The sequence below is a fragment of the Hevea brasiliensis genome, chromosome 16, assembly GCF_030052815.1.
Source record: "Hevea brasiliensis isolate MT/VB/25A 57/8 chromosome 16, ASM3005281v1, whole genome shotgun sequence".
Taxonomy (NCBI): domain Eukaryota; kingdom Viridiplantae; phylum Streptophyta; class Magnoliopsida; order Malpighiales; family Euphorbiaceae; genus Hevea; species Hevea brasiliensis.
The window spans coordinates 68361221-68374716 of record NC_079508.1 but is presented as its reverse complement, the minus strand read 5'-3'; the positions used below and the strand labels follow the sequence as shown (position 1 = coordinate 68374716).

General features: G+C 30.5%; 1 protein-coding gene and 1 long non-coding RNA gene across 2 annotated transcripts; both read left to right on the top strand.

Moving 5' to 3' along the window:
* The first annotated feature begins 960 nt into the window (after positions 1–960).
* On the top strand, positions 961–1500 carry LOC131174781 (uncharacterized). The gene is made up of 2 exons (XR_009145002.1): positions 961–1134; positions 1257–1500. It is a non-coding gene; the product is annotated as an uncharacterized LOC131174781 (long non-coding RNA).
* Positions 1501–10574: 9074 nt separating this feature from the next.
* Positions 10575–12093, top strand: LOC131174803 (uncharacterized). Its single transcript, XM_058138776.1, has 2 exons — positions 10575–11140; positions 11732–12093. Exons 1-2 carry the CDS (start codon positions 10954–10956, stop codon positions 11998–12000), a joined length of 456 nt encoding a protein of 151 aa, XP_057994759.1. The 5' UTR covers positions 10575–10953; the 3' UTR covers positions 12001–12093.
* Positions 12094–13496: the final 1403 nt, after the last annotated feature.

The following is a 13496-nucleotide window of genomic DNA, read 5'->3' as shown; positions in this document are numbered from 1 at the left end:
TGGTCATTGTCGTCTCACCATTCCTAGAACAAGCATCTTAGATCTTTCAAAGCGAAATTTTTAACTTGCATTTGATAAGAATATGATTTAGGCATTCCTTCATATTTTAAACCTCACATTTAGCCTTAACCTACCTCAATTTCATTTTAACCCTTGCAAACCCCCTTGAACCTTAATCTCCTAATTTCTTTGGAACCCAAATCATTTACCTAGCCATTAAACCTAAACACTACCACCTATCTATGAGAATAGTATTTTAGCAATTAAGTGCATAAAAAAATGATAATGATATAAAAATAATAATAATAATAATAAAATAATAATAATAAAAAAAAAAAAAAATCTCGGAGGATTGAAACATCTTGAAAAGTGCTAGAGTAATTGTCAAAAGTTGAAAAGGTCACCAAAATATCCCAAAGGTAATTTTGGGTGTGACATGAAATAGGGACACATACAAAATCAAAATAAAATAAAATAAAATAAGCATAAAAAAATAGTCCCTTTGTATAATCATTGTGATAGCACTTGAGATTCATTGTGAATTTCTTTCCTCTTGATATAAAAAAAAAAAAAAAAAATATTGGATGCACTTTGAGTTTCATGATTAATATTATTCTCATATTTTGTTTACCTTATTCCCTTTCTTTGTTAACCACAATTTTACCCTATTAGACCCCATTACAACCCTTAAAAAGACCTAATGATTCTTTGAAAAATGCTTGTTACATTAGTAGAGTTAGATCTTTTATGCTTGCATATGGGTTTGGCAATATAATCTTCCATACATTACTCACCATCTATTTGAGACACATTGGCTATCTATTTCATTTAGGTTTGTTTTGGCACAATTGACTCTTGTAGTTGGTTGGTATTTGTTGCTTGGGTTGATTGGTTAATTCTTAGCTATTCTGTAATAGTTGAGAGTGCTTGCTTCATTCTTTGTGCTTTTCTTTGGTGGGAATTTGGAATGTTGGTGGCTAGAGGTAAGTTGGTGGTTTGGATTAGTGAATTTTGTGTTTTCAAAGACTGATTCTATTCCCTTCCAAATGAGTTTTAATGAAATTTTGCTTGAGGACAAGCAAGAGTTTGAGTATGGGGGAATTTGATGCATGCATTTTATATCATCATTTAGGAGTAATTTTTGCACATAATTTACCCTTATTCATAGCTATTATTTTAGATATTAGTATATATTTAGTCAATTTTACAATTTTCACATTTCTTAGTTTAATTTTTAGAATTTATTTGTTTTGTAGGTTAAATCTGGAGAAATTTGATGTATTTTGATCAGAGTAGCCATTTGGAGGAGATTAAAATCGAATTGCAAAAAAATTTTGAAGTTGAGAAAAAAAAATGGCCGAGAGCGACACAACCCGCGACACAACTGACTCGGCTTATGTCGTTTTTACTGGAAAATTTTTTGACGTGGCATTTCCGTTACTCCAGCCTTTTTACCTCACTTTTTCTAGATCCTTCCCCCTTTTACCCATTCTAGAACAATCCCTTAGCCTATATAAAGACCCATTTTATCACTTTCTTGGGATATAGAGAGCATAGAGAGCAAGGGAGGCATTTTTAGAAAGATAGAAAGAGAGCAAGGGAGGCATTTTTAGAAAGATAGAAAGAGGGAAAGGGAGGAGCATCTTCAGATCTTCTTCCAAAGAAAGAAGGATCAAGTTTACGCACTTTTCTGCAGAGATCCTGCTGCAAATTTCTGGTTTTTCTACCCTTTTAGCTTACATTTCCATTATTTCTTCATTTCTTCATTTGGGTTTGTCTTTAAACAATGATTTGTGAGTAGTTGATTGAGATTCTAGAGATGGGTTTGTAAATATTGATTTGTTTTGTGGTTTTGAACTGATTTAGCCATTTAAATGAAGATTGTTATATTTTGATTTATTGCTTGTGTGCTTATTTCCTTGCTTGATGAATGGGCCCTCATTAAGTTAAGTTTTAATCCTTAATAGATGGACTGAAAAGTGAATATTGGGGATGGATAATCTTGCAATAAACTTTATTTTCTTGGTGTTAGAAATAAGCTAAGAAGATTAAGGGGAACTTTCCAAAAATCAATTAGAGCATTAATTGGGTTTTTGTTAGATTTGAAATACCGTGAAAACAGGGTTTGATTTAATGAAAACCAATTTTGAGATGCTTGAAAAAGGTTTCAAAAATTTAAGAATTGATTTCCCTCAAAATTGCAATTCTCATGTGTTTGGCTAAATTAGGGAAAAACCACATGCAAACAATATTGAAAATCCAATCTCTAGAATCAATTTATTTTTCATTGAAATTAGATATAAATCCTCCAAACCTCATAAATAGCAATTTAAATTTAAATCCAATTTAAATCCAATTTCTATAATCACTTTATTTTTATTTTTATTGAATTTAGATTTAATTTCTCTCAATTTCATAAATAGATATTTCAAATTAATTTTTTTGGGTAATCTAGTTTAATTAATTTTAGTTAATTGATTGATCTAGTTTTAATTCCTCAAATACCAATTTTAATTCCAAATTTCATTTTACATCTTTAATTTTTGTCTTAATTTTAATTTTTAGATTTTATTTTTAATATCTTTTAATTTTTGTCATTCTAATTTGCTTATACTTTTATTTCCAATTTAAGCACAATTCCCTGTGGAATCGATATCAATTTTTAAAACTATACTACTGTGACCCGTGCACTTGCGGACACCGTATCAAGAGGTTCCTTTTAGTGGAATGGCCTGAAGAGTTGGAAGAACTCCAGGGTTAAGCGTGCTCGCTTGAGAGAAATCTTAGGATGGGTGACTTCCTGGGAAGTTCTCCATTCTACCTATGGAACAAAACCGTGAGGCTTATGGCCAAAGCGGACAATTCCTCTAGTAGTTGGAGCCCGATCGTTACAATAGTTGTGTCTATATATATTTTACCATTTGTTTTATAATCAAAAGTTAAATTTATTACATAAAAAAATTATTTAATGAACTTTGTTTTATTTAAAAAAATAGTTGTAATAATTAATATAAGGGATTTTACATATAAAAAATGAATATTTAACCTAAATTGTAATAACATATGCCATTAAGTCAAAATCACAATTCTCCATGCCATTGGTATTTGGGAGTTCTAAAAGAAATTTGATTTATAAATCCTTTAAGTACTAATAAAAAAAAATCTATATACATGTGTAATATTAATTTATATTTATACAATGAACCTAATCTCCTTCTTTAATAACTCTTTTATATTATATATAAAATTAAAAACTTTCACCAACTTAATAAATGGCAAACTCCTATCTAAAACTTTACCCCCTTTCACATCTTTCAATAGATTCTATTTTTTACCATGGTGGATGACTAACTATGATTAAGATAGGTAACAGAATAAATTTTAAAATATTTGAGTGTATTAAAAAATAATATATCCAACATTTATAAAAATTTGAATTTTTTTATAATAAATTATAAACAATAAGACTTATATCAATACAAGTGATGATACACATCCATAGAAAGTAAATAATAATTTTCTGCATAATAATGTCAAAATTTATATAAAAATCCTAATTGGTAGCCTTATGGTAGCTGTTTAGGAGGGCAGGTAATTGTAAGTAAGAAAAGATAAATCCAAAACATGAACTAATTAAATTTAAAATGCTAACAACATGGGTTGGTTTAGGTCTAAAAGTATTTAAAATGTTATCAAATCCCAAGAGATTAATAAATTAGAAATGCTGTTGATAATGGGGCTAGGGTTTTAATTAACCTCCCACACCAAAAATTTTTTTGTCTTGGTGCTGGGTCGGCTCCATGATGGAAAATTTTAAAAGAAAATAACCTTATCCTTTTTAATATATAATTACATAAAAAAGAAATAACCCATATTAATTAGCTTTTCATTTATATATAATTAAATAAATATAATACTAATATATTCTCTCCTTCACTATGGTCCCAGCACCATATATACATCAATTGGACGGTGGCCAGCTAGCTATAGCTGAGGCATGCCAATGGCGAATCTCTCTCGGTGCATGTGTGACTAATCCTTGTTGTCTTCTCCATCGTCTTGTCCGTCAACTCTATCCCTATCAGAAATTCAACAACGTGAGGGAGAAAACAAGTAGAAATTAAATAATTAAAACTAGAGCTAATTAGCTACCAGCTTCGATCATTCCAAAACATTAACAGTGGGTTCAATGCATTTACGCTCTATGTGACTTGTAAACGCGTTGCACAATTTTAAGGAACTCAAGCATCAATTTCGTATAGGTTTTCTCTAGTTTTGTTTAACTACTCTAGATAGCTTTAAGCTAATTTAAAGGAGTAGGTTTGCTCAAACCTTATATATAGCTCAAACACATTATTTTTGTTAGCAAAAATATTTACGGGTGGTCCAACATATAAGCAAAATTATAACATCCCGTGCGGAGAGGGGAAGAACCTTGGCTTGAGCAAGGGGCTCAATAGTGACCTTGTCTAAATGGAGGACAGGAATGAACCGAGGCTCACATAAGAAAGGGAGGGGAAAGTGAAGGTCCATATAAGTGACAAGCCTTCTAACCTGTAACGCGCTTTTGGGTCTCAAATAAGGGGTCTAAGAGACAAAACCATGAGGTCCAGTGAGTCAAAGCGGACAACACTATCCAGTAGGCCGGAAGAGGCGTTATATATGGTATCAGAGTCGACCTTTCGCAGTACGGTGTGGTTCGGGGACAAAAGCTGGTGGGCCTGTAACATCTCGTATGGAAAGGGGAAGGATCTCGGCTTAAGCAAGGGGCTCGCTAGTGACTTTGTCCAAATGGGGTACAGGATTGAACCGGTCCCACATCGAAAAGAGAGAGAAAAGTAAAGGTCCATATAAGTGACAAGCCTTTTAATCTGGATCAAACAAGGAGTTCAAATGACAAAGCACTAAGCTCTAATGGGCCAAAGTAGATAATACTGTTTAGTGGATCGGAAGCCAAAACTAGTTCAAGAGGAGAAAATTTTTGCAAACCTTATGTATAACTTAAATACCTTATCGCAAACTAATATGGAATAACATTCTGTCTGAAAAATATGCATAAAAATTTATAAATAATTTTATTTAGATGAACAAATACAAAAATTTAAATTCGAAATCATCATATATATTATTATTATGAATACACCTCTAACTCAATTATATATTATTTAAATTTATCATATTAAATTAAACCCATTAATTACGAAACGCTTTTTTTTTTAAAAGAAAAAATGATTGAATGCTTTCAGACGTATATGGGTATAATTTTTTTATATTTTAAAAATATTTAAAAGTAGAGAGAATTTTTTTTGTACTAGTCAAACACACTTAATTGCTAGAAAACTACTAGTTAATAGTTTTTGTTTAATCAGTAATTGATCATATTCATTGAATAAAAAATAATTCTATTAATCGAGTATATTAATTGTTACTACACGGTTCCCTCAAATTAAAGTATTATCATCTGAATTTATGTAATTTTCTCTTTTATGATATTTTTAGTGTTTCTTACTAAGATCGTGTATGATGTAATCTTTTATAATTTTTCACTTTTTCTACTGCAAGAACCACAACACCGCAAACTTACCATCGCAAAGTCACGTATTCTTATTTGGTAATAATAAAAGTGTTTTCGCACGAAAATTATAAAAAAAATACCTTGTGATTTTGTACATTTTTCAAGTAAGATTATAAAGTTAACTTTTTGGCAAAAAGATACCTTAAGATTGCTCTCTATTAGAAAAAGGAAAAATTGCCTAAGGTCATTAAAGTAAATTACAATTTATCTCATAAGATTTAATGAAACCTATATATATATATATATATATATATATATATTAATCCTTATAGTTCAAATATATAATATACTTAAAATATTGATAAAATAAAATAATGATATTATAATTAAAAATACATATTATAAAATGGGGACAATTTTATTATAAAATTATATATTTATAATATTATTTTGGTATTTTTTATATAATTAGTGATAAATTAGAGAAAAATTGGATGGAGTGACTAATATGTAGGTTTATTTAAATATTCATGACAAAATAGATGAGTTTTAAAAATACAATAACTAATATATATAGATTTTATTAAACTTTAGGGATTAAATTATTATTTACCTTAACTCTTTTTATTGCACGTAGATAATTTTTTCTCTTCATTAACATAGCTAAAACTTAAAATACTTTTTTATCCTAAACTTAACCTCAAGACTCTAGCGCTAAATCACATAACAGTAAATTGTAATTTTACCTTTTTTTTATTTTAATTAGTTCTGTTATTAGATTATGTTCATAATATGTATGAAAAATTATTAATTGCTTTTTAAAGTATAATTATATATATATTTTTCTCATATATATGCGAAATTTATTTATTTTTTTTTTATATTTTAAAAACAACCAAAACAGAAGTAGGCCATCATGAAAACGTGCAGAAGAAAAATCTAGGAGAATAAATTTTCATTGTTAAGTAGTTGATCAGCATTATTAAGTTGATATTTAAACGTAAATAAGATAGGAAGCCAATAGAATGTGAACACTTAAATACAATTAATAGTAAAAACAACCATAAATTCTTGATATCATGATGAGGATGATTGAGAAAAGGACGTGAATGGAAATTTCTTCCCCCACTTTTGAAGCAAGAATTAGTGTTGAAACAGTACCTGAATATTCCAGCACATTGTAATTACTTAGTCTAGTCAACTTATAATAGTCTACAATTTAATGAAATATATCGGCTTGACCACAGAAAATAAGGACAAGTGTCTGTGTTATTGATTATCTATAATATTCATTTCAGCCGGTTTTTGAAATTTCAATTGCAAATTGTTAACAGCTTAATCAGTGGAATTTTAATAACATCACCGACTTGGGGATTAATGGAAAGAAAGACGACTGCCTAAAGAATGAAGTTAACTGAATCTACCTGATAAAGGAATGCATCCAGTTTCAGTCAATTCGGCCATACAGTGACAAAGTGTTCTACAAAATTCAATATTTTCATTATTATTATTTTTGAATTTAAAAAAAAAAAAAAAAAACTTAAGTAGCAAAATATAAACACAAAAGTTATTGCTTAATTGTTATTATTGATTGATAGGCTTTTGCGAAAATATAAAGAGTAATAGAAGTAGCAAGGGAAAGTGATATATATAGAGGAAGATATATAGATTTTCAGATGGAGAGAATGGAAAGAAAATCATCATCAAGTGTGGAGTTTCATGCTCTCATTTCTCTTGGTCTTTTTTTTTTTTTTGGATTGTATAAAATAAATTGTAAGTACCAAAATTGTTTAAAAAAAAAAAAGGATGCAGGATGCCAGCTGAGCAATCAATTTGGACTGGTTATGGGCCATGACAGGGAAATTTTTTGTTGACAAGTCTAAATTGCATCGCCAAGAATGAGTAGATTAGTGACAAGGAAACTAGGAATTTTCTGGCATTGGTATCAAACTTTGATTGGGCTTTGATCTGCACAATTTACTTAAGAGCAGACCCATATGGAGTCAATTTGAGTCCATAATTTTAACTCAGAATCTCTTTATTTAATCACCTAATCGCACCTCCTTTTTTTTTTGTTTTTTTAATAAAGATTGGAATTTCATTTAGAATGGCGAGCGTAGGATTAAATGTTAAAGGGTCAAAATTTCAATAGTTATACAAATATTGTAATTAAAAAAATTATATTTTTAAATAATAATTATTAATATTAATTATTTTTTATAATTATATATTTTATTAATTTTAAATTAATAATAGGAAAATTTTGACAAAGAAGTTGGACTGGAATATTCACTCGTAGACTCCATATATGATTTAAGAATGTTAAATAAAAAAATTTAATAAAAATATATAATCAGAATATAACATAGGATATAAGAATTTGGAGACTCTCTTAAAACATTGGATAACATGTTATAAAGGTATTTTTACTAAGACATTATTGTTTTATTTAAAAAATAATAACAATAATAATAAATAAATAAATGAAAATTAAAGCAGCAGCTGCACGGACTTCATCCTAAAGATTTCTTTATGAGTTTCTATTCAACTTTAATAGTAGATAAAAGTTCACAAATAAGTTTTAGAGCTTTTCAAGTAGAAAAATTAAAGAAAAAATAATTTAAAAAAATTATCCAATATCCTCTCCAATTAATATGATTTAGTTGATAAGTGGATTTTTTTATTCAAATTTTTTTATTATAAATATTTATGAATTTTATTATTTATATATAAAGAGTTTATTTAATATTATTATTATAACTGTGTTGGAAAATATATATTTTTTAAATAAATTAATTAAAAATTAAACGTAATGTATTTAATTATAATAAAATTAAATTGAGAAAATAAATTTTTGAAATTACATTTTTCAAAGGTATATAAATAATATTATCCTAAAACTTGCATAGTTTTCAGAGAACAGAATCCGAGTGATGGCTTTCACTCTTCACTCCTCTCTTTCTGCAACCAAACCTGTGGTTTGATGTTTATGTCTTCGTTCCCTTTACAAAATTTTCTTCACGTCTACGTTCCCTTTCCTGTCAACGATTTTAACCATTTGGGTTGACTACAAGCAGCAATGTAAATTTCTTAGTGAAGCGAATAGTGGCGGAGGAAGAGAGACTCTCTACTCGAATCACGATTCCAGTGCTAATCATACGGTTACCGCCAATGCTTGAAGAGTCTGTCTCGTAATGCCACTGTTCAATCGAGATTCGTCAAAGATTGCAAATGCTATGAAGAGGATACGTATTGGCCCTATTTCTCTCAGATTCTCCATGCTGGTTTGATTCGCAGCTTGTAATTAATTTGTAAGTTCTTCTATTACCTAGGCTACACCTATCTTATTTTATGTGGCTTCTATATTTAATTATGGATATATATTGTAGTGAACCTTGGCCTAAAGTTTTCAAGGAATTTGTCTAATTGTTGATTATGAATCACAATGAAAATTTCTAGAACTAGGGAAAGTTCAATTGAAGTTGTTGTTGCCTCACCTGGGGATGGACGGTATTGGAGGTTTCCAAAGAAATCTACAAATAATGATTTTAAAACAGCCATTAAGGCTGTTAATAAGAAAGCTTGAAGAGAAATAAGTTCACAATGCTTATTTGTACAGCCAAGATGCAAGAAACAGTGAACCATCAACTTGTGCTGAGGACATAGAGGCCAAACTTTGTAGCATCTTGACTTTCCCTTCTTCCCCACCAACCCCACCACCCCCCACCCCCACACACCCCCCCCCCCCCCCCCCCCCCACAACCCCAACCCCAACCTTTTTTTTTTCTAATTTAGAAGAGTGCTTTTCATTGTGAATCGGCTATTTTGGAAATCTCTAACCCATTATCTATTTTTCTTGTTGAATAATGCATGTTTGAGGTTTATACTCTCTGTTTGTATTGCTAGTCTGTTGAAAAAAAATCTTGTGGTGTTATTGCAAATTTGTCTTGCTTGCTTGGTAGACAGTGTCATCATCAAGGCGCTTTTCTGCAAGGTGCTGTTGTTGTGAATAAAATATCTTTGCTAATTGCTATTCTAGATATGTAGAAATGTTGGTTGATGGAAACTTTTTCGTTCATTGATGCAGACATTCAGTACACATCTCTCAGCCTATCAAGTAGAAGATCTCTAACAAGGAAAGATTATCAGAGTATCAACCCATGAGGGCTTTATTGCAGTTGTGAAACCCACTCATGTATCCAGGAAACTTTTTCTCCAATAAACATTTCATTGCCCCAACTCATATCTCTCCCTTTTTTTTTTTTTGTTACAAAATTTTTTCCCTTTGTTCATTCTTTTGTCCAAGTCCCAGTTGCTCTGACACGGATAAGGAAAAAAAAAATGAAGTTTGGACTTATTTCTTGTGTTCTTATGTTGCTTCAGTCAGGCAATCCCTTTGACAAGGGAAACAAAACATCAAGATGTAATTCTGTGCTAAAGGTAATATTTGCTGGGCAATATTATGTATAAAGATAGAAAAAAAGGAGGTCTTACTTGTGGGTAGAAAAGTTCTGTTTTGGATTGCAACCTACATGAATGTGTGTGTGTGCTTGGACAGGGCAGCATGATGCACAACTCAATTAATTGTCATAGATGTCAACATCTTTAATTCGAATGTGCTGTCAAAGAGATGATTCTGATTACCCCAGTCTCTATAAGGTGTGGAGGGCAATCACAAGAGGCTTGGAAAAAATCCCTCTGGGACTGTTTTGCTTATAATTCCATTGTGTGCGATGAGTAGCTTATTAACTGCAGTTCGGTGAATTGCAGCATAGCTGATGTCTAATTTTGAGAGTGCAGCTATTGTGAATTCTGGTTCATGCATTCAGTCACAACGCTACAGTTTTACAGTTTTAGCTTTGCACAATCTTTGCACCTTAAACAGTAATTTGCTTGCTTCGCTTGACGTGCATATAAAAACGCAAGCTCTGCATAATTTTTTCCTCATTCAGCGTTACAATGTAGAAATTTTTGAAGCATCTGTAGAGAATATACTGGTTCATAATAAGCTTGCTTTGTGTCTTTCTTGGACGCAAATAGTAATAAGAAAAAAGAACCCTCTCTCATCTCAACCACTATAAACTCAGCTCCTTTCATACCTAAATGTCAACAAAACCACAAAATTTCCAATGGGAATCCCGCGGCTTAAATGAAAAGAATTTTACAATCAATAGCAGCCTTAACCTTTATATAATTATCGTCATCGCTGCAGGCTTCCTCCTCGCCCTCTTCTTCTTCTTCACCGAATGGATCTACCACCGGTTCCTACACCGCCACTTGCCCTCCAATACACTATCCACAAGCACATCTCCTCCTCAGCCTCAAGGCCTCCAACCCACCAGCATCCAAGCATTACCAACCATATTCTATGATTCATCCACGATTGCAGACTGGTGGTGCTGTAGTGGAAACTGAGTGCAGTCTATGTCTTGCTGCATATGAAAATGGTGATAAACTTAAGGTATTGCCTCAGTGCCTCCATTATTTCAATGGCGAATGTGTTGATACGTGGCTTCACTCTTGGGCCGCTTGTCCTCTTTGCAGAGCTTCCCTCCTGGACAGCTCAGCTGCTGCGCCTACCTCAGACTAAAACTAGCAACAAACTGGCTCTTGGGTTCTCATCAAGTACTCTCTCTTTTCTTTTCTTTTTTTTTTTTTTAAATTTTCATCTAAAATTTTAAGTTCAAATTTATGTAAATCAATTGGTTTAATTATGTTAACTTGTAAATTAAACTTTATAGTAAATTATAGCGAGTGTTCTATTCTTATCATGACATTAACCAAGTCTGAGATGATGTTTGAATGCATAAACTAAGAATTATTTATCATTTTGTTCTCTACAAGCACCAGCAGTCTTATTGGTCAAATTAGATACCTATTTGAATGCGGGAATTTATGAAATTAAATTCTAATGAATTCTTTTCCTTTGGAAATTTCTAATGTATCATAACCATATATATTAGGAATGTTCCATAATCCAGGCTAAAATTAATTTTCTATTTAAATTACAATGTTCTGGATTCAATTTAATTTAATATTTATGAAAAAAATTCATTTTTAGATAATAAGAGTTTATTTCGTCATAATTTTAATTTGTTCTTGAACCAAAGTGGGTCACTTTCGGGGAGAGGGAGAGAGCAACGAGGAATGACCATGAAGTCTTATAATGTAATGGGATTTTTAATTTGGGGAAACATTCGACATTTTCTTGTGCAGGACAAGCGCAGCTTCTTTCTTTCTATAACAGCAGGAGCAATTGTTTGATGGTTGATCACACATGCACAGAAGCCAATAATAAGGAAGGAGCAAGCTTCTTGATTGGGTTCTTGAAACAATGGAAGGAGAACAAAGATAAGCCTTTTGGCCCCCAGCAGTCTTCTCGGATATGTCTCCAGCTGCATCTCTGTGCCCATCACTCGAGTATCTACCTGACTACCTCCTGCGTGCTACTACATATGGTATTAGTGGATTCTTTGGTTTCTTGATCTTCTCAGATATCTCAAAGATTTATTTATTTATTTATCTAAATTTTGGCTATGAATGTTAAATTTTTATTTATTAAAAAATTTATAAACTGTCGGATTTTTTTCTAAAAGAAAATGTCTGCAGATTTTATTAAAAAAACTAAATTGAATTGTTTATTCATAGAATATAAATAACTATATTTTAAAATTAAATTAATCCAGAGAAGGATTCAACCTTGAATCTAAATAAACTTCTCACAAGCAAGCAGTCCTGGCAACGAAACACAGTGAAATGATGGTGTTGGGAAAAAAGTGTTAGATACATAGAAAAGTTCAGAAAAACCTCAAATCGAAACATGAAAGTGAAAGATCACGTATGGCATGAAATGTCCCAAAAGGCCAATCGGGCAGTCGGTTTCAGGATTCTCAGTGAATATAATGGGCTCAACTCCAGATTAAACAGATGAAACATGTGACTCAGAGAAAGGGATTTTTTCCTTAATGGCTGGTTCATGGCCTTCCACCTGTCTTTGTCGGCCTAATATAGTCCAAGGGTTTTATATCCCTTAACCTAACAAAACAAGAGGTTTCAGGTTTTATTAGATTTTTGAGGGGGATTTGGATAGAGACCTTTTTTCTAATTAGAGTGTTATATAAAGTAAAATTTTTATTTTAATATTATTTTTAAATTGATTAGAATTTTTAGTTAATTAAGAAAATTAATATTATAAATAAGAGAACAATAGAAAAATTATTTAGATTTTAACTCAATAATTGAGGTTATTGTTCATTATATATAAAGAGGTATTTTGTCAATTATTGAGGAGTTGCTTTGTCCTTTGAAATTAAATAGTAAAAAATTTTTATTCAATGATAAGAGGCTCTAGTCCATGTAATTGAAGACACATTTTATGATATATAAAGTTGTTAAATAGTAAATATAAAAGATAAATCACGTAAATATTAATATTTTATATATTTATTTTATTTTTTTATAATTTATACACTTTTATAGTCCACAATAAATTTACTAGAATAAAAACATTAACAAGACTCTACTAGAGAAGCATATCTTTGCTTTTGCTTGCTATTGCTCTTGGCATTCTTGCACTTTTTATTTTAGAAAAATGAAAACATTAGCATGGAACCCAAAAGAATCTACGATATAATAAACATATTATTCTTCTTTGCCACACAAGAACATGTGAGATTATATGCCACTATCTCTTATGAAAAGTTAATGTCTAACAATAAATATATCCCATATGAGATAATACAAAGGAAAACGAAAATTAATTAGAAAGAAAGAAAGTTTCATTTACCTAATCTATTTTAAAGAGTGTTTATTTTAACTTATAAGTTAATTAAATTAGTTTATAAGTTTTAAAAATAGGTTAATTAATTTATTTATTTATAATAAATTTTAAACTTGTGAGTTGAGCTTATAATCAAAATAAAAAAATAGGTTAAGAATTCAACTTCTTATTTTGTTGCTTATAAACTTTTTTGATCAAGTA